This window comes from Onychomys torridus, chromosome 6 (assembly GCF_903995425.1).
Source record: "Onychomys torridus chromosome 6, mOncTor1.1, whole genome shotgun sequence".
NCBI classification, from domain to species: Eukaryota; Metazoa; Chordata; class Mammalia; order Rodentia; family Cricetidae; genus Onychomys; species Onychomys torridus.
In genome coordinates, this window is record NC_050448.1 from 121,330,853 (window position 1) to 121,352,371 (window position 21,519).

The window sequence follows — 21,519 nt, forward strand, 5'->3', positions numbered from 1 at the left end:
CAAAGAAGAGAAGAGAAACACACACACATACCACCACCACCACCACCACCACCAACAACAACAAAATAACAGGTATTAACAATCACCAGTCATTAATATCTCTAAATATCAATGGACTCAATTCACCAATAAAAAGACACAGGCTGCCGGGCGGTGGTGGCACATGCCTGTAATCCCAGCACTCGGGAGGTAGAGGCAGGTGGATCTCTGTGAGTTCGAGGCCAGCCTGGTCTACAGAGCTAGTCCAGGACAGGCTGCAAAGCTACACAGAGAAACCCTGTCTTGAAAAACCAAAACCAAAAAAAAAAAAAAAAAAAAAAAAAAAAAAAAAAGACACAGGCTAACAGAATGGATACAAAAACAGGATCCATCCTTCTGCTGCATACAACAAACACCTCAACATCAAACCTCAACATCAAAGACAGGTATTACCTCAGAGTAAAAGGTTGAAAAAAGATTTTCCAAGCAAATGGACCCAAGAAGCAAGCTTATGTATACATTTTTATATCTGATAAAATAGACTTCCAACCAAAATTAATCAAAAGAGAGGGGGAAGAACATACTTCATATTCGTCAAAGCAAAAATCCACCAAGATGATGTCTCAATTCTTAACATCTATGCCCAAAATGCAATGGCACCCACATTCATAAAAGAAATATTACTAAATCTTAAATCACACCTCAACTCTTACACATTTTTAGTGGGAGACTTCAATACCCCACTCTCACCAATGGACAGGTTATCCAGACAAAAACTAAACAGAGAAATATTAAAGACTTCCTAGAATTCAATTAAAATAAATGTGCAACATACCCAGACTTATGGGACACAATGAAAGCAGTGCTAAGAGGAAAGTTCACAGTACTAAATGCTCTCATAAACAAATTAGAGAGATCTCATACTAGCAACTTAACAGTATACCTGAAAGTTCTAGAACAAAAAGAAACAAACATACCTAAGGGGAGTGGATGGCAGGAAATAACCAAAGGGCTGAAATCAACAAAATAAAAACATATAAAACAATACAAAGAATAGATGAAACAAAGAATTGGTTCTTTGAGAAAATCAGCAAGATAGACAAGCCCTTATCCAAACTACTAAAATACACAGAGGGAGACTATTCAAATTAACAAAATCAGAAATGTAAAGGGAGACATAACAATAGACACCATAGAAATTCAAGAATCATTAGGCCACATTTCAAAAACTTGTGCTCCACAAAATTGGGAAAATCTAAAAGAAATGGACAAATCTTCTTGATAGATACTTCTTGAATCAAGATCAGAAAAGCAATTTAAGTAGACCTATAACCCCTAAGGAAATAAAAGCAGTCATTAAAAGTCTGTGAAGAAGAAGAAGAAGAAGAAGAAGAAGAAGGAGGAGGAGGAGGAGGAGGAGGAGGAGGAGGAGGAGGAGGAGGAGAAGAAGAAGAAGGAGAGAAGGAGGAGGAGGAGGAGAAGGAGGAACAAGAACAAGAACAAGAACAAGAACAAGAACAAGAACAAGAACAAGAACAAGAACAAGAACAAGAACAAGAACAAGAGCCCAGAACCAGATGGTTTCAATGCAGAATTCTACTGGAATTTCAAAGAAGAGATAATACTAGTACTCCTCAAATTGTTCCACACAATAGAAACAGAAGGAACATTGCCAAATTCTTTTTATGAGGCCACCATTATCCTGATATCCAAACCACACAAAGACTCAAGAAAGAAAGATAATTACAGACCAATTTCCTTCATGAACATTGGTACAAAAATACCAATAAAATACTGGCAAATCGAATCCAAGAACACATTAAAAAGAGCATCCACCATGGTCAAGTGGGCTTCATGCCAGAGTTGCTGAAATGGTTAAACATACAAAAATCTGTCAATGTAATCCACCATATAAATAAACTATGGGGAAAAAACCCACATGATCATCTCAGCAGATGTTGAACAGCCTTTGAAAAAATACAACACTCTTCATGATAAAAGCCTTGAAGAGATCAGGTATACAACATACCTAAATATAATAAAAGCAATACACAGCAAGCTCATTGCTAATATCAAATTAAATGGAGAGAAACTTAAAGTAATTCCACTAAAATCAGAACAGGACAAGGCTGCCCACTCTCTCCATATCTATGCAATACAGTACTCCATGTTCTAGCTGGAGCAATATGACAACAAAAGGAGATCAAAGGGGATACAAATTAGAAAAGAAGTCAAAGTATTTCGATTTGCAGATGGCATGATGGTATACATAAACAACCCCCCAAATTCTACCAGGGAACTCCTACAGCTAATAAACACTTTTAGCAAAGTGGCCGAATACAAGATTAACTCCCAAAACTCTTATATAAAAATGATAAAAGGGCTGAGAAAGAAATCAGGGAAACTTTTCACAATAGCCACAAACAATATAAAATATCTTGGGGTAATTATAACCAAGCAACTGAAAGACCTACATGGCAAGAAATTCACATCTCTGAAGAAAGAAACTGGAGAAGATATCTAAAAGTGGAAAGATCTCCCATGCTCATGGATTGGTAGGATTAACATAGTAAAAATGTCCACCTTACCAAAAGCAATATACAGATTCAACAAAATCTCCATTAAAATTCACAGACCTTCAAAGAACAATACTCAATTTCAGATGGAAAAACAAAAACCCAGGATAGCTAAAACAATCCTATACAATAAAAGAACTGTCAGATGTATCACTATCTCTAATTTGAAGCTTTACTACAGAGCCATAGTAATAAAAACCACATGGTATTGGCATAAAAACAGACACATTGACCAATGGAATAGAGCTGAAGACCCAGACCTAAATCCACACTCTCATGGACACTTGATTTTTGACAAAGATGCCAGTACTATACAATGGAGAAAAGAAAGCATCTTCAACAAATGGTGCTGCCATAACTGGATATCAACATGTAGAAGATTGCAAATAGATCCATATCTGTCACCACACACAAAACTCAAGTCCAAGTGGATCAAAGACCTCAACATAAATCCAGTTGCACTGAGCCTGATAGAAAAGGAAGTGGGGAATAGCATTGAAAGCTTTGGCACAGGAGACAACTTCCTGAATAGAACACCAGTAGTACAGGCACTAAGATCAATAATTAATAAACAAAACCTCATGAAACTGAAAGGCTTCTGTAAAACAAAGGACATGGTCAATAGGCCAAAACTACAGCCTACAGAATGGGAAGACCTTCACCAACCACACATCCATCAGAGGCTTATCTCTAAAATATATAAAGAACTAAAGAAACTAGACATAAAAACCCAAATAATCCAATTAAAAATAGGGTATGAACCTAAATGGAGAATTCTCAATAGAAGAATCTCAAATGGCAGAGAAGCACTTAAAGACATGTTCAACATGCTTAGCCATCAGGGAGATGCAAATCAAATTGATTCTGAGATCCCTTCCATCTTATACCTATCTAATGGCTAAGATCAAAATCTAATGGCTGTCGAATGGCTAAGATAGAAAACACAAACGACAGCTTATGCTGGAGAGGATATGGGACAAGGGGAACACTCCTCCACTGCTGGTAGGAGTGCAAACTTGTACAGCCACTTTGGAAATCAATATAGCAGCTTCTCAGAAAACTGGGAATCCATCTACCTCAAGACCCAGCTATACTACTCTTTGGAATACACCCAACGGGTGCTCAGTCATACCACAAGGACACTTGCTCAACTGTGTTCATAGCAGCTTTATTTATAATAGCCAGAACCTGGAAATAACCTAGATTCCTCTCAACCAAAGAATGGATAAAGAAAATGTGGCACATTTACACAACATTATATGTACTCACCCATACATAGTTATTAGTTGTAAAGTAATGGATAACCACATTATAAGCCACAGACTCAGAGAGGCTAGGTAACAAGGAGAGTCCAAGTGGGGACCCTTGGATCTCCCTGCATAGGGCAACTGGGTCTGGTGGGAATGGGAACATGAGGAATCAGGATGCAGAGTGGATGGAGGGGGAGAATACTGAAAAAGATGACTGGAAAGGGGGGGCATTTGGGGATCAGGTAGAAACCTGATGCAAGGGAAACTTCCACAAATCTACAAGGATGAACCCAGCTGAGACCCCTAGCAATAGTGGATACACAGCCTGAACCAACAGTCTCCTGTGATTAGATTGATGACTACCCTAATTGTCATTAGAGAGCTTCACACAGTAACTGATGGAAACAGATGCAGAGACCCACAGCCAAGCGTTAGACTGAGCTTGGGGAATCCTGGTGAAAAGAGGGAGGAAGGATTGTAGGAGCCAGAGGGGTCAAGGACGTCACAAGAAAACCCACAGAAACAACCTGGCTCATAGGAACTCACAGAGTCTGAACCAATAACTAGGGAGTCTGCATAGGACCAACCTAGGCCCTCTACATATGTCACAGTTGTGTAACTTGGTCTACTTGTGGGACTCCTATCAGTGGGAACAGGGGCTGTCCATAATGCTTTGGCTGGCTCTTGGGAACCTATTCCTCATACTGGGTTGCCTTGCCCAGTCTTAACATAGGGGGAGGTGCTCAGACTTACAGAAACTTGATATGCCATACTGTGTTGCTACCCATGGGAGGCCTGCCCCTTTCTGAACAGAAACAGGAGGAGGGGATTTGGGATCAGAATAGGAGAGTAGGAGGGAGGGAAAACTGTGGCCAGGATGTAAATAAATAAATAAATAAACAAATAAAAAGAAAACAGATTCTTTATTCTTTTTTTTTTTTTTTAATTTTTTACTTCCCGCCAGCCCCTCCCACCATTCCCATGTCCTCCAGGACCAAGACACCCCTGGGGACTCATTTAAACCTGGTGCATTAAGTACAGGCAGGTCCAGTCCCCTCCTTCCAGGCTGAGCATGAGTCCCTGTGTAAGCCCAAGATTCCAAACAGCCAGCTCATGCACCAAGGACAGATCCGGGTCCCACAGCCTGGGAGCCTCCCAAACAGATCAAGCTATTCAATAGTTTCACTTATCCAGAGGGCCTGACACAGCTGGGGGCTCCACAGCCATTGGTTCATAATTCATGTGCTTCCATTCGTTTAGCTATTTGTCCCTGTGCTTTTTGCAATCTTGGATTCAACAATTCAAGCTCTTGCAGACCCTCCTCTTTCTTGACAGCTGGACACCTGGAGCTCCACCTGGGGCCTGGCTGAGGATCTCTGCATCCACTTCCATCAGTTATTGGATGAGAGTTCCTAGACAACTGCTAGGGTGTTTAGTCATCTGATCACCAGACTAGGTCAGATCAGGCCCTCCCTTGACCACTGCCAGCAGTCTACAGAGGATATATCATTGTGGATTTCTGGGGACCTCTCGAGCACTCTGCCTATTCCTGTTCTCATGTGGTCTTCATTTATCATGGTCTGTTATTCCTCGTTCTCCCTTTCTGTTCTTGATCCAGCTGGGATCTCCTGCTCCCCTAAGCTTTCTTTCCCTCAAACTTTGCCCTTCATTACTCCCACTGTCGTCCAGGCTGTTCATGTAGATCTCATCCAATTCTCTGTTATTGGGTGATCCCTGTGTCTTTCCTAGGGTCCCATTTTCTAGGTAGCCTCCCTGGAGTTGTGTAGCAGTCTAGTCATCCTTGTTTTACATCTAGTATCCTCCTATGAGTGAGTACATACCATGATTGTCCATCTGAGTCTGGGTTACCTCACTCAGGATGATTTTTTCTAGATCTACCCATTTGCCTGCAAACCTCATGATGTTTTTCTCTGCTGAGTAGTACTCCATTGTGTATATGTACCATATTTTCTTTATCCATTCTTCAGTTGAAGGGCATCTAGGTTGTTTCCAGGTTCTGGCTATTACAAACAATGCTGATATGAACATAGCTGAGCAAATGCCCTTGTGGTATGATTGAGGATTCCTTGGGTATATGCCCAATAGTGCTACAGCTGGGTCTTGGGGGAGATGGATTCCCAATTTTCTAAGGAAGCGCCATATTGATTTCCAAAGTGGCTGTACAAGCTTGCATTCCCAGCAGCACTGGAGGAGAGTTACCCTTGCTCCACATCCTCTCCAGCATAAGCTGTCTTCTGTGTTTTTGATCTTAGCCACTCTGACAGGTGTAAGGTGGTATCTCAGAGTCATTTTGATTTGCATTTCCCAGATAATTAGGGATGTTGAGCGGTTCCTTAAATGTCTTCCAGCCATTTGAACTTCCTCTGTGGAGAATTCTCTGTTTAGTTCTATAGCCCATTTCTTAATTGGACTGTTGGGCATTTTGATGTCTAATTTCTTGAGTTCTTTATACATTCTGGATATCAGCCCTCTGTCAGATGTGGGGTTGGTGAAGACCTTTTCCCATTCTGTAGGCTGTCATTTTGTCTTGTTTACCATGTCCTTTGCTCTACAAAAGCTTCTCACTTTCAACAGGTCCCATTGATTGATTGTTTCTCTCAGTGTCTGTGCTACTGGTGTTATATTTAGAAAGTGATCTCCGGTGCCAATGCGTTCAAGACTACTTCCTACTTTCTCTTCTATCAGGTTCAGAGTAACTGGATTTATGTTGAGGTCTTTGATCCACTTGGACTTAAATTTTGTGCATGGTGACAGATATGGATCTATTTGTAGCCTTCTACACATTGACATCCAGTTATGCCAGCACCATTTGTTGAAGATGCTTTCTTTTTTCCATTGTACAGTTTTGGCTTCTTTGTCAAAAATTATATGTTCATAGGTGTGTGGGTTAATGTCAGAGTCTTCAATTCGATTCCATTGGTCCACATGTTGGTTTTTATTCCAGTATCAAGCTGTTTTTATTACAGTAGCTCTATAGTAGAGCTTGAGGTCAGGGATTGTGATGCCTCCAGAGGTTGTTTCATTGTACAGGATTCTTTTGGCTATCCTCGGTTTTTTGTTTTTCCATATGAAGTTGAGTATTATTCTTTCCAGATATGTGAAGTATTGTGTTGGTAATTTGACGGGAATTGTGTTGAATCTGTAGATTGCTTTTGGTAAGATCGCCATTTTTACTATGTTAATCCTCCCTATCCATGAGCATGGGAGGTCTTTCCATTTTCTGACATCTTCTTCAATTTCTTTTTTCAGGGACTTAAAGTTCTTGCCATATAGGTCCTTCACATGCTTAGTTAGAGTAACCCCAAGGTATTTTATATCATTTGTGGCTATTGTAAAGGGTGATATATCTCTGATTTCCTTCTCAGCCTGTTTTTCTATTGTATATAGGAGGGCTACTGATTTTTTTTGAGTTGATCTTGTATCCTGCTATGTTGCTGAGGGTTTTTATTAGCTGTATCAGTTCCTTGGTTGAATTTTTGGGGCCACTCATGTATACTATCATGTCATCTGCAAATAGGGAGAGCTTGACTTCTTCCTTTCCAGTTTGTATCCCCTTAATCTCTTTGTGTTGTCTTATAGCTCTGGCTAGAACTTCAAGTACTATATTGAATAAGTATGGGGAGAGGGGACAGCCTTGCCTTGTTCCTGATTTTAGTGGTATTGCTTTGAGTTTCTCTCCATTTAATTTGATGTTGCCCGTTGGCTTGCTGTAGATTGCCTTTATTATGTTTAGGTATGTTCCCTGTATTCCTGATCACTCCAAGACCTTTATCATGAACGGGTGTTGGATTTTGTCAAATGCCTTTTCTGCATCTTGTGAGATGATCATGTGGTTTTTTTCTTTGAGTTTGTTTATATGGTGTATTACATTGACAGACTTTCATATGTTGAACCACCCTTGCATCCCTGGGATGAAGCCTACTTGATCATGGTGGATAATTGTTTTGATGTGTTCTTGGAGTCTGTTCGCCAGAATTTTATTGAGTATTTTTGCATCAATGTTCATGAGGGAGATCGGTCTGTAGTTCTCTTTCTTTGTTGCATCTTTGTTTGGTTTAGGAATCAGGGTAATTGTAGCCTCATAGAAGGAGTTTGGTAATATACCTTCTGCTTCTATTGTGTGGAACAATTTAAAGTGTATTGATATTAAGTCTTGTTTGAAGATCTGGTAGAATTCTGCAGTGAAACCATCTGGTCCAGGGCTTTTTTTTGGTTGGGAGGTTTTTAATGACTGTTTCTATTTCCTTAGGGGTTATTGGACTATTTAAATGGTTTATCTGGTCTTGATTTAACTTAGGTATGTGGTACCTATCCAGAAAATTATCCATTTGTTTTAGATTTTCCAGTTTTGTGGAGTAGAGGTTTTTGAAGTATGACCTGATGATTCTCTGGATTTCCTCATTGTCTGTTGTTATGTCCCCCTTTTCATTTCTGATTTTGTTAATTTGGATGTTCTCTCTCTGTCTTTTGGTTAGTTTGGATAAGGGCTTGTCTATCTTGTTGATCTTCTCAAAGAACCAACTCTTTGTTTCATTAATCCTTTGTATTGTTCTCTTTATTTCTATTTTATTGATTTCAGCTCTCAATTTGATAATTTCCTGGCATCTGTTCCTCCTGGGAGACTTTGCTTCTTCTTGTTCTAGAGCTTTCAGGTGTGCTGTTAAGTCTCTGGTGCGATTTCTCCAACTTCTTTATGTGGGTATTTAGTGCTATGAATTTCCCTCATAGCACTGCTTTCATAGTGTCCCATAAGTTTGGGTATGTGGTGAATTCATTTTCATTGATCTCTAGGAAGTCTTTAATTTCTTTCTTTATTTCTTCCTTAACCCATTGGTGATTCAGTTGAGCATTATTCAGTTTCCATGAGATTGTAGGATTTCTGTAGGTTTTTCTGTTGTTGAAATCTAACTTTATACCATGGTGGTCCGACAGAACACAGGAGGTTATTCCAATTGTTTTGTATCTGTTGAGATTTGCTTTGTGGCCAAGTATGTGGTCGATTTTAGAGAAGGTTCCATGGGTTGCTGAGAAGAAGGTATATTCTTTTTTGTTTGGGTGGAATGTTCTGTAGATATCGATTAAGTCCATTTGAGCCATAACATCAGTTAAGTCCATTATGTCTCTGTTAAGTTTCAATAAGGCCGATCTGTCCAGAGGTGAAAGTGGGTGTTGAAGTCTCCCACTATTAATGTGTGGGGTTTTATATGTGATTTAAGCTTTAGTAATGTTTCTTTTACATATGTGGGTGCCCTTGTGTTTGGGGCATAAATGTTCAGAATTGAGACTTCATCTTGGTGGATCTTTCCTGTGATGAGTATGTAATGTCCTTCATCATCTCTTTTGATTGATTTTAGTTTGAAGTCTATTTTGCTGGATATTAGGATGGCTACACCAGCTTGCTTCTTAAGACCATTTGATTGGAAAGTCTTTTCCCAGCCTTTTATTCTTAGGAGGTGTCTGTCTTTGAATTTGAGGTGTGTTTCTTGTATGCAGCAGAAAGATGGGTCCTGTTTTCGTATCCATTCTGTTAGTCTGTGTCTTTTTATAGGTGAATTAAGTCCATTGATATTAAGGGATATTAATGTCCAGTGTTTGTTTGTTCCTGTTATTATTTTTATTTTTTTGGTGGTAGTGTGTGTGTACTTCTCTTCTTTGGGGTTTTCTGCTGTGGTGTTATCCATTGCCTGTGTTTTCATAGGTGTATATGCCTTCCTTAGGTTAGAATTTTCCTTCTAGTGCTTTTTGTAGGGCTGGGTTTGTGGATAAGTACTGTTTAAATCTGGTTTTGTCTTGGAAGGTCTTGTTCACTCCATCTATGATGATTGAAAGTTTTGCTGGGTATATTAGTCTAGGCTGGCATCCATGGTCTCTTAGTGTCTGCATTATATCTGTCCAGGTCCTTCTGGATTTTGAAGTCTCCATTGAGAAATCGGGTGTTATTCTGATGGGTTTGCCTTTATAAGTCACTTGGCCTTTTTCCTTTTCTGCCCTTAATATTCTTTCTTTATTCTGTATGTTTAGTTGTTTAATTATTATGTGGCAAGGGGACATTTTTTGGGGGGTCTAGTCTGTTTGGTGTTCTATAGGCTTCTTGTATCTTCATAGGCATTTCCTTCTTTAAGTTGGGAAAATTTTCTTCTATGATCTTGTTAAATGTATTTTCTGTGCCTTTGCACTGGTATTCTTCTCCTTCCTCTATCCCTATTATTCGTAGGTTTGGTCTTTTCATGGTGTCCCAAATTTCTTGGACATTTTGGGTCATGACTTTGTTGGTTTTAGTGTTTTCTTTGACTGATCAATCTATTTCTTCTAACATATCTTCAACACCAGAGATCCTCTCTTCCATCTCTTGCATTCTGTTGGTTATACTTGCCTCTGAAGTTCCTGTTTGTTTACTCAGATTTTCTATTTCCAGTATTCCTTCTGCTAGTGTCTGCTTCATTTTTTCTATTTCCCTCTTCAGGTCTTGGACTGTCTCTCTTGCTTTTTCATGATTTTCTTTCAAGGACTTATTGTTTTCTTCTGCTTTAATTGTCCTTTCTTCTAGTTTTTTTTTTTTAATAGCGTTCTTCCCATTTTTTGTTTGTCTGTTCCTCTACTTTATTTTCGATTTCTTCTATATCAGGCTCTAGCCTCTTCATGATGTTACTTATAAGGTTGTTTTCTTCTTCTTCTTCCATTCCATGATGTTCAGGTCTAGCTGTTGGAGAAGGGCTAGGTTCTGGTGATGCTGTATTGCTCTTTATTTTGTTGTATTACTTCTGCCTTGACATCTGCCCATCTCCTCTTGGGTTCGTTCTTGGTCTTATCAGTGTACTTGGTCCAGAGAGAACTGACAGATTTAGGGAGCCTCTCTCTGGTCCAGATGGAAGCTCTTGGCCAGATGGGAGCACTGGTCCAGATGAGAGTGCTGGCTGGATAGGAGCTGGGGGGCTGGACTATGAGTCTCCGGAAGTCCTTGGGGTCTCCTTATTTTGTCCAGATGGGAGTTCCTCTGGTCTCTGGTCCAGATGGGAGTTCCAGGGCAGGATGGAAGCTGGGGGCTGGTCTCTGAGTCTCAGAAAGAGGCTGGGGTCTCGGGCAAATGGGTGTGGGGGCAGGGTGTGGAGGCTGCAGGGTCTGCCTGCAGTCTTGGAAAAGGGGAGCCTTCCCACAGGGCCCGCTGATTGGCCGGAAACTGGGGCCAAGTTGGTCAGGTCCTCCTGACCAACTTGGTTATTTATTTATTTATTCTTATTTATTTATTTATTATTCATTCTTACTTATTATTTATTTATTCTTATTTATTATTTTATTCTTATTTTATATGTACAGGTGTTTTGCTGTCATGTGTGTACTGCATGCATGCAGTGCCCTCAGAGGCCAGAAGAGGGCACTACATAACCTGGAACTGGAGTTAGAGATGATAGTGAGCCACCAGGTATGTGCTGGCATTCAAATCCAGGTCTCTGGAAGAGCAGTCAGTACTCCTCAACACTGAGTCATCTCTCCATCCTCTCCTTTCACTTTTATTGGGATTCTGGGGATCAAACTCAGGTTGTGAGCTTTGCCTGGAATGTGCTTTGCCCACAGCCATAGATTTCCACACATGGATTTATCCACATCTGCAGTCTCAATAAATTTCTTTTTTAAAGGACTGCTTTGACCAAATCTATTTCTCAGTTTAATTTTTGCTTTTAATTTTATTCTTTATTTTTAAAATTCCAGGTCAGGTGTGGGGATGCAATCCAAGCTGACCCCAAGTTTGGGGCCCATCTGGGCTACATAGTGAGACTTTAAATAACAAATTCTAAGTATTATTTCCACTCACCCATGCTCTCCATGTTCATTGGTTCCTCTTCTTCAAAAACTGAAATGCAAGGAAATACCAAATTTACAAAAGAATTGTAAAACATCGAACATAACACATAAATAAAAATATGCACCAGAGAATTCAACTACCACGTGACTGATTACAGGAGAAGCAGGTAACTGTCCTTCTCTTTAGTGATGTATGTACTGTGGCATTTCATTAATATTGTAGTGAAGCAACTGGGGAACAAGTAACCTCCATTTAATGTCTCTCTGGCTTTAAAATAGCAAAAGTAATTCATTTTACTTGGTAGGTCATGCCAGAGTCTATACTACACAGTAAACAACAACATACAGTAACACATAATAACACACACACAACAAGAAATAACCCATAAAAAATCTCATTAAGCAAAAAAGCCGTCCTACCTGGTATTGATGGTTTGATCTTCTTTTTGACACCCTGGCCCTTTCTCTGGCCCTTGGGGCTCTTTTGTGGTTTTGGTGCCATGGCTCTGATGTAGGCTACAAAAAGAGATACCATATCAAGTCCTGGTTTATACTTCCGGGCATGAAGCATTTTGATTTAGTGAATATCGTCACTAACATTGTCAGTAGGAACTCAGGGTTAGTTGTGTACTGTGACTAAGTTTTTACTGCCACAGCAATGTGATTGATAAGATCCCATTCCTATGGAGCATTGGCTGAGGTGTCCCATCACTGTCCCTGATTCCCTGAGGGCTCATTCTCTGCGGTTGCTCAATGCTGCCTCATCTTTGTCTCCTCACAGGTGCCTTGGCTACACAGATGACATTAAAGTCCATGGGACGAGTCAGGCCCACAGGACACATATCCACACATAGCTTTAAAATGGATATAATTTAAGTCATACTCCCATCTTAGCATATGAGCATGTAACCATTAAGATATTATTTGTGCCATCCCAGGGTAGTTTGACAGGATGTAGCGCTGGACAAGGTCATCCTATGACTTTAAATTCCTGTCAAGATGCCCACCACTCGTCCTATTAAATGGTTAAAAGTGTGACTGCAGTGTCACGTATAGTGGCCATAGCTATAATTAGAGCTCTTGGGAGTTGAAGCAGGAGGATTGCCATTCGTCTGAGACCAGCCTGGGCTGCAGTACAGGTGTGATTTCAGGAGTCTATGCATCAAGATTTACAAACAGTCTCTACTTTTTAGCTGAATGGTAATAAAAATTGAACCATTATTAACTCTGTCACCTCAGAGGCCTGTCTTATTTTAGCAAATCAACATCAATACAGATTGAGCATTATTTTGTAGCTGATGGCTAAAACATCACCTTTTGTTGTTTTTTACCTAGTCCCTTCATTGCAAAATCTTGACCAAAGTGTGGGTGTCTGTGTGTTCACCTATAAATATCTTTCTTGCATGCACTGAAAACGTTATTTAACATTACTGTGCATGTGTATGCATGCATGAAGTTGGCGAAGGAGGGTAGCATGTGGGCCACTGTGCCCGTGTGGCAGACTGTGCGAGTCATTTCTCTCCGTCCATCTTTATGTGGGTTCTAGGACTGAACTCAACTGCTCAGATTCGCTAGCAAGCACTCTTCATGTTGAGCCTTGAAAGTCCAATGTGTGTATTTTAAATAGTAATAATTATAAGTCACACCTACAGGTATTGATGCCAGGCAGTTTGAAGCATTTCATGTGCATTTTAAATTCAATGAATTTTTCTTCTAGACAGGATTTCCCTGTTTGCCTGTCCACACTGGTTTTAAGTTTAAGATACTTCTGCCTTGGCTTTTCTGTGACCTTAATCTTAGTCATGTGTTATTATTACTGTCATTTTTCATCCATATTTTATGAGGCCCGGAAGGGTCAGGTCACTGATGAGGGGTCATGGAGAGCAGTGGGCATACTCTCAACCTCTACACTACACCACCCCTCAGATTTCTGTGTTTCATTACAGATATATCTTAATTAGGGTTCCTATTGCTGTAATGAAACACCACAACCAAAAACAAGTTAGGGAGGAAAGAGTTCATTTGGCTTACACTTCCACATTGTAGTCCATCACTGAAGGAAGTCAGGATAGGACAGGACCACTTGCTGTGTTTGGCTCTCCCCTTCCACCACGTCCAACATTGGTATTAAACTGAAGTCACCAGGCTTGGTGGCAGGCACCTTTACCTACTGAGCCATCCGACTGGTCCAAATTTCTACTTTTTAAATATTCTGCGATAAATGGCTCTTTCAGCTTTTCAGATGAAGTATTATCCATCCCATTCTCCAGAATCATAAATTAAAATCACAGACATCATTTTCTTCTATTCCAGTTTCATTTGGCTTAAAAGACTCAACAATATCGTAAACACGACTCTGCTTCATACAGCTGCAGCGTGGGCAATTACACAGGTGTGCGGGCGCATGCACACACACATTAATATACCGATACCACCACTACTACTGTTCATTGCATATCTTATACAATGAAAATTGCTATTTATATGTGCATAAAATGGTAAGTCACTTCCCTATACAAAAATATTCTCTTCCAGTATAAGATCGATGTCACTTGAAATCCAAATTGCCGAAGCCCTTTCTACTTCAGAAGAGTGGATTTTGCATTTTAGAAGCATTTTTGCGATTTTAGAAGCATTTATCATAAGATAATCCTGCACTGGTTGTCTGCTTTCTCACTGAGCCTCAATCTGTCTTGTTCTGACACATTCCAGGGATACAGTGAGGAGTTGACCCGGGTTCTCAAACACACTGCCTGAGGGGTTGCTGTGGATCCACTCAGCGTCCAGCATGCAGTACTATGAGGGAGGAGAAACTGCACTGAGCAGCTTTTAGGTCCCACATATAGTAATCACTAGGGGGATGAAACGAGAACTTCCTTCAAAGACTTCATGATCTCTCCTCATCTTCCTTGGTTAGTCCTCACCCATCCCCGAGTTATCCGCTTCAGCCCGCGTGTGGATGAGTAACCAGGACCGTGCCATTCTCGTATTCATCTATGCATAATTTATTGAGCTCCTGCTGCGTGCCAGGCGATGCAAGAGCAAGACCGAGACAATATCTGCTCCCTGTTCCCAGCATTCTTAGATCGCCGTTAACTGCTCTCTCACAGCTGTTTTGTCTCACAGGCTTGGTGGGCTGGAAGCTTTTTGAAAATCGTGAAAACAGTCTTTCCTTGTTTGGTAGACTTCCCTGCCACTAGCACATTCCGGGAGGTTTCCGAACGCCCTTGAAAGGGTAATAATGAGATACCTAGTTCACCCACGCCTCCTTTTCCATTCTGGACCGCCCTTACCTGGAACCACTGAAGGGAAAAGAAAGCAGCCTCTTGGCAGTACCCGGGAGAAAAGCTCCTTTGAGGGTTGGAGATGGGAGCTTGACTCTTCTCGCTCCGAAAAATAAATCTCAAATCCCCAGCAACAACAGCCTGGCGGGTGTTGCTAGGACGCCTCAGTTGCTAAGAGGTGTGTGTGTGTGTTGGGGGTGGGGGGGAACGCGGGGCAGGGGAAATCTCTTTTGCTGAGATTGACAGACCGCTTTCACCAATACTGTATCGGCTCCCAACAGTTTCTTTCATACAAGGCTTGTAATTGGTTGTCATGTTGTGACGTCACTCAACGTAATCCCAGAGAAGCCGGCAGTTTCCCGCCTTCAAGGAAAGCGCTAGTGATTCTAGTCTTTTAAGGGCAGTGCTCCCAATTGACCCCAGGTCCATTCCTTACCTTGCATCCACTGCAGCGTTACTCAAAGTGGCGTCCTGTGGGGTGGGGGTGGGCAGCCCCTAGGCCAGCCACCTGACTCCACTGCAGGGAGCGGGATGCACCTAGAACCCGGGTAAAATTGCGGTGTGGAGCGGAAGTCGCATTCGAGTTGTCCTGGACGTTCCTCACTACTGTGGTGCAATTTTCTTTCTTTCTTTTCTTTTCTTTTCTTTTTTTTTTTTTTCTCGTCAAAGTAATCTATTGTATAGGGTTTGACTCAAGCTGGAAATACATGTCTCAGAGGGAAAGCGTGACTCCCTGTTGATTGTAAGGACCATTTCACCTGGCGATGGACTCTCCACGATTGATAGAAGCTTGTCTCTCCAGGGTTTTTTTTTTTCTTTCTTTCTTTCTTTTCTTTAAAAATACAAATTAGAACAGTTAATTTGTAACCTGGAAAAATTCAGAAAGTAATGCAGCTGACCGCCACAATTGGTCTAAAGAGCTATGTGTATGACAGAACTCACTGTCCTAGAACTTCCTCTGTAGAATGGACAGATGGACGGACGGAAGGACAGACTTACCATAGATGCCACAGCTTAGCAGAGCCAAGATTAATTAGAATCTTTAGATAAATTTTCAAATCTCTCTCTCTCTCTCTCTCTCTCTCTCTCTCTCTCTGTGTGTGTGTGTGTGTGTGTGTGTGTGTGTGTGTGTGTGTAGTGCCACCATGCGTATATGGAGGTCAGAAGACAGCCTCAGGTACTGGTCCCTGCCTTCCGTCCTTTGCTGTTTTTATAGGTAGGAACGCTGGGCTTACAGGTGTGGACCACCACAACTGACTCTCCGTGGATCCCGGAGAGTCCAGCACAGGTCCTAATACTTGCAGGGCTGAGACAGGCCTCTGAGCCTCTCCAGCCCCGTTTTCTCCTCCCCTAGGTAGCAGCATCCCTGTTCTTCAGCTGGTAAAACTAGAAATTGAAGAGTCATCTCTGATTCCTGTTCTGTTGCCCACAGCCAACCTACTACTAAGTCTTACCGTTTTTCTCCCTGAATATGTCTCTGAAGATAAATCTCCTCTAAGCTGCCTTCTGTCTTTCCCTTATTTCAGATGGCCTCATCTGTCACCTAGCTAGTAACAGCGGTGCTCGGACATGGCCCATCTTCTTTCCTCTAGTTTATTTTCTAAGTTTCCATGTAGTGTTCTGAGTCAGGGATCCGAGCCTAACATCACTTTTTGCACATCTCCATGTGTATATAAAAACGTGTACAAAACTCTGAATGTGACCCGAAAGACAGCTAGCTGGCAGGCACCAGATATCTTCTTACCCCATTTCCGGCATTGTCGTCACAGTGTGACCCAGCTTTAGTCCAGCACTTTTATCCCACCTCTAGGAACCCAGGGGCATGATGGCTCAGGGGTAAAGGCAGTAGGCTGAAGGAATGAGCACTTGCCATCTAAGTGTGAGGACCCAAGTCTCGCACAGTGAAGCGAGAGGTGACAGCCGGAGACTTGAAGCTGCCCAGTCTCCACGTGGGCACCGGGTGTATGACCCATTCACACCAAGATGAACTTTTTGAGAGTTTGACTTTCTGCTCCACAATGTATTCATATTTATGCCAGTTTAAAAATGTGTAAAGTCACTGTTGACTGAAGTAGGCATGGAATTGAATGAGAAGGAAACTACAGGCAGCCATGACATGCTCATCACTTGGTTTGGGGCAGCTCTGACATCCTGTCTCAGGAGAGAATGCGTACCCAGCGGCCCCTGCTGGCACCTGGGGAAGGCTTTTCTCCTGGCCTCAGCGGCAGTGATGCTTCTATTTCTCTCTCAGTCTGCGCACCTTTCCCCATCTCCACTGCTTCATGAGGTCCTTCTTCATCTTCCAGGACTCAGCTCAGATGCCATCTCCTTTGCAAAGCCACACAAACACACAGGAGACTTAGTCACTCTTTCCTACTCTTCCATCTAAGTAAAACAATGTGCAACTATGTCTGCTTTATGTGGCACCTCTCTTCTTGACTTTAAGGCTGGAGTAATATCTCACTCCTTTAACCAGATGTCATCCAGCATATGGATGCACTCCTGATGCACTCATATGTTATATTATATATATATAATTGCTGATTCTAGAAAATAAATGCAAGAGAAATTAACAAAGGCTTTTAAAAATTCCTTCAAATGATATATTTTCCTTTAAAAATTTTCTTCACAATCCAATAACTGTATTTAAGAACAAATTATAACCTTGTGATTTGATTGAGACATGGGTTCTGCTGTCATCTTTAGACACACCCCAATGAATGAGTCAAAAGTCACAATACCAAGAAAGTAAAAAAGGAAAAGGGAAGTGATTAGTGATTTCTTCCTGCTGCAGACATGATTGACATAATCCTTCTTCAGTGGGAGTGACCAGAAGAGAGTGCCAGGATGACTAATGCACACCTATGTCCTCTCGGGACACGGATTAAATTTGCCTCAGACTCGAAGATACTCAAAATTAGTTTTAGTTAGTTAGTTAAGTGAAGATGTAGTGAGTCAAGAGCTTACAACAGAAAATAAGGACACCTAGAGAAATTTCAAATTGAGTTTACTGTAGAAAATCTGACAAGTTAGAGATGAGGTTGATTTTTTCTGTTCTGTGTTTTAAAGAGCTCAGAACAGAGAGCTGTGGATAGCACCTTTGTACCATTATTTGCATCAGTGTCCTTGGGAGAGAGGGCAGGTGAGAAGGAAAGATATCCACGTTTGAGCTCTGACCTTTTGGGATCACTTCTAGGTTCCTGGGAAACTGTCTTAGCCCATGGCAGAGGGAACAGGGGAACATCCCCCAGTGAATTCTCAGCTTCAGAAATGAGAAAACCAGATGGAGACACCTGACCAGGGGGCAAAGCTTCAAAATCAATCTTCTCTCTAACTTGTCAGATTTTGTACAGTAAACTCAATTTCCTCCAAGGGAAAGAACTAATTCTAATATGGTGTATGTATGTATAAACACCCATGTGTGCATGTTCCTGTGTGTATAGGTGTGTGTGTGTGTGTGTGTGTGTGTGTGTGTGTGTGTGTGTGTAGAGGCAGAGGACAACCTTGGACCTTGTTCCTCACTAGCCAACCATCTGCTTTTTTAAGACAGGCTTTCACACTGGCCCGAATCTCATCTAGTAGGCTGGACTGGTTGCCCAGAAAGCCCTAGGGATCCATCCCTCTTTGCCTCCCCAGCACCAGGATTACAGGCACACACCACAGCCTGGACTTTTTAGGTGGGTTCTTAGGTCAGATTCATGCCCTCACTTTTGCACAGTAAGCATTTTATTGACAGAGTCAGCTCCTCAGCCCGGTTGTGGTGGTTATAAAAAGGTAAATCTAAAAAGGCTTTGGTGAGGCGTTGGAATGTGTGTTCCACTAAAGTGAAGAAGAGGAAGGAGGCATCTCATCTCTTCTGTGGAGCCGTTGAGTCCAGTGGGGACTTAGAATGATTCAGACCCTGTCTGTCCCTGCACATGATCTGTGCTGTATAGATAGCAGGTGTCTGCAGAGAGGCCAGCGCAGGAGCCCGGGAGGAACAAAGTGAGACTTCTCGCTCTCTGCTCGGAAACAGCTGTGGGTGGAGAGCCACTACATACTGGCGAGAGGCTTTGGTGTGAGCAGGCGTTGAGCTTTGGCGAACACCAGGTATGTCTATTTTTTTTTTAACCTTTAAGGCACTTTGAATGTTTTTAAAGTGATAATACTGCATTTAAAGTAAGAAAATTATTTTAAGCCTAAGTTTGTTATTGTCTAAACAAATGTTGTTGACAAACTAAACTTTCCAAATGTCAGTGTGGGGGGACAGTGCTTCCCTCAGAGCAAGCCAGAAAAAGATGGGGCAAGCCCTCCCTGTAGATCTCAGGTAGGCTTCTCAGCCAGTCCTGGTTCCCACAAAGAACTTTCTGTTAGGGAGAGAAGGGAGGAAGAGGGAGAGGGAGTCAGAGGAGAGAATGAGCGATTCTTATGTCAGCCAAGTAGACAGTTTCGAATTTAAAAAAGAATCTGTGTTAAATAGTTTTGTCATGTGAGGGCACAAGTCATATGGTTCAATCAAATGATAATTCTCCCACCCCCCAGGCTAGCCAATGTTCTCCTCCCACTTGTGAACAGTCTAGTGTGCTGTACCTGAAGCTGTCTAATTTGGAAAGTTATATCTTTAAATTATTTGAAATGGCCGGGTGGTGGTGGTGCACGCCTTTAATCCCAGCACTTGGGAGGCAGAGGCAGTCGGATCTTTGTGAGTTTGAGGCCAGCCTGGTCTACTGAGTGAGATCCAGGAAAAGGCGCAAAGATACACAGAGAAAGCCTGTCTCAAAAAACCAAAAAATATATATTTGAAATGTAACCATGAGCGTGTATATCTGTAATCATTAGTTAATTTTCCTTTCTCTGTGATAAAAAATACTCTCATGAAAGCAGCTTGAGAGTGAAGGGTTTAATCTGGGTCACAGCTGGAGTGTGTCATGGTCCATCACAGCAGGGAAGGACCGAGGCAGCTGGTCTGTTGGTCCCACAGTCAGGAAGGAAGCAGAGAGAGACATATGCCGGAGCCTCAGCTCACTTCCTCCTTTGTTGAGTTTAAGACCCAGGTCCATGGCTGATGCTGCGTACAGTTAGGGGGCCTCTTCCCGTCTCACTTAACCTGTTCTGTTTGATCTCTCACAGGCATTTCAGAGCCTGGTCTAGGCCGTTCTGGTTCCCCGGCATGCAATGGCTGTGGAGGAGGCTATGCTTCTTTGTGTATACCCACTGGTCAGCTGTTCATGCTCCAGAGCACCGTCCCACACCCATGCATGTTATAGACAGCATTAATTAGACTCAGTGAGTTATAAAGATGGCAAAGAAGAGAACAGGAAGTTGAGGGTGGTAGGGAGGTCACAGGGGGATGGTTATGATCTAAGTATGTTGTACATGTCTATTCTCAGAAAATAAATAAAAATTATACAAAAGACGATTTCAATCACATGTAATATCACTATTTTGCAGTCATTTATAATAAAAATAATTAAAAGGAGGAAACAATGCAAAATCTCGATAGTAGTAAAACAATGACAAGCTTATGTGCAGCTGTACAAAACATTTTTTATACTCTTACTGTACAAGATATTCATATTTGTTGTTGCTCACTCTCTGTTAAAAATGAGGACAAAACCACACATGAACCCAGGATTATACAGGGTCAAGATCATCATTTTCTTCGACTTCACTTGAAAACCTCATCCTACAAGATGGTTTTCAAGGGCGGTAATATGCACTGAGCTGCCACTGCCTCTGATATTGATGCCCTCTTTGGAAATTTCACCAAAAGGAGTCTTCCTAAGTCTATTTTACAGTGAATTTTTCTTCATAAATAGAATCTACAATAAAAATACGGTAAACGACAGCAACTTAGTCATCTTTCAGGGTGTTGCGTTAGCTGGTCTTCTATTGCTGTGGTCAAGCACCACGACCAAGGCTTAGGGAAGAGTTTGCAGAAGATCGGAGTCCATCGAGCAGGGTGGAGGCGGCAGGTAGGCATGGGAGCTGGGGAAGGAAGCTGAGAGCTCACAGAGAATTGTAAACGTCAAGCAGAAAGAGCAAACTGGAAGTGCTTCATGGTTTTAACTCCCCAAACCTGCCCTCACTGGCACACTTCCTCCAACAAGGCCATACCTCATAAATCTCAAAACAGCGCCACCAAATGGGGACCAAGGGTTCAAATGCACGAGCCTCTGGAGGACATTCAAAGCACCACAGGTCTCATGTACAATCCACATCAGTATGATGACGCTTGTATGAGTGATATCAGAGTCAACCTGTTTATATCCACACCATCCCAAGAGATGGAGCGTGCTAAGATGCTATGCTGCCTGTAGCACTAGGTTATGGGAAAGCTCCAGCTCTGTTTTCATCTCGTGGGACCACCATCTTATATGTCATGAGTTGTTGACCAAATTAATCTTATGCAAGGCATGCCTGGAAAATGCAGTGGAGTTGATTGGGTTATATTCAAACTATACGTTTGCACTTCCTAGCAACAATAACACAAAATCTCAAGTTAAAATGGCAATTTAGAGATTTACATACATTACTTCCAAAGCTTACTTTTTGGACTAGCCATTCACAGGATTAGTATGACATGCTTTGTGTGTATAAATGTACTCACATTTATTTTATTTGAGAATG

The 21,519-nt window shown here is 41.7% G+C and overlaps 1 protein-coding gene across 1 annotated transcript in view; it reads right to left on the reverse strand.

Moving 5' to 3' along the window:
* Positions 1 to 15,075, reverse strand: part of Dnai3 (dynein axonemal intermediate chain 3) — a 69,622-nt gene extending 54,547 nt beyond the window's left edge. The window contains exons 1-3 of the mRNA XM_036190828.1: positions 14,920 to 15,075; positions 12,047 to 12,142; positions 11,637 to 11,675 (exon numbers count right to left, since the gene is read on the reverse strand). Coding sequence (XP_036046721.1) covers positions 11,637 to 11,675; positions 12,047 to 12,128 — 121 coding nt within the window. The 5' untranslated portion in view covers positions 12,129 to 12,142; positions 14,920 to 15,075. The remainder of the gene's footprint in view (positions 1 to 11,636; positions 11,676 to 12,046; positions 12,143 to 14,919) is intronic.
* Between the last annotated feature and the right edge of the window lie 6,444 nt (positions 15,076 to 21,519).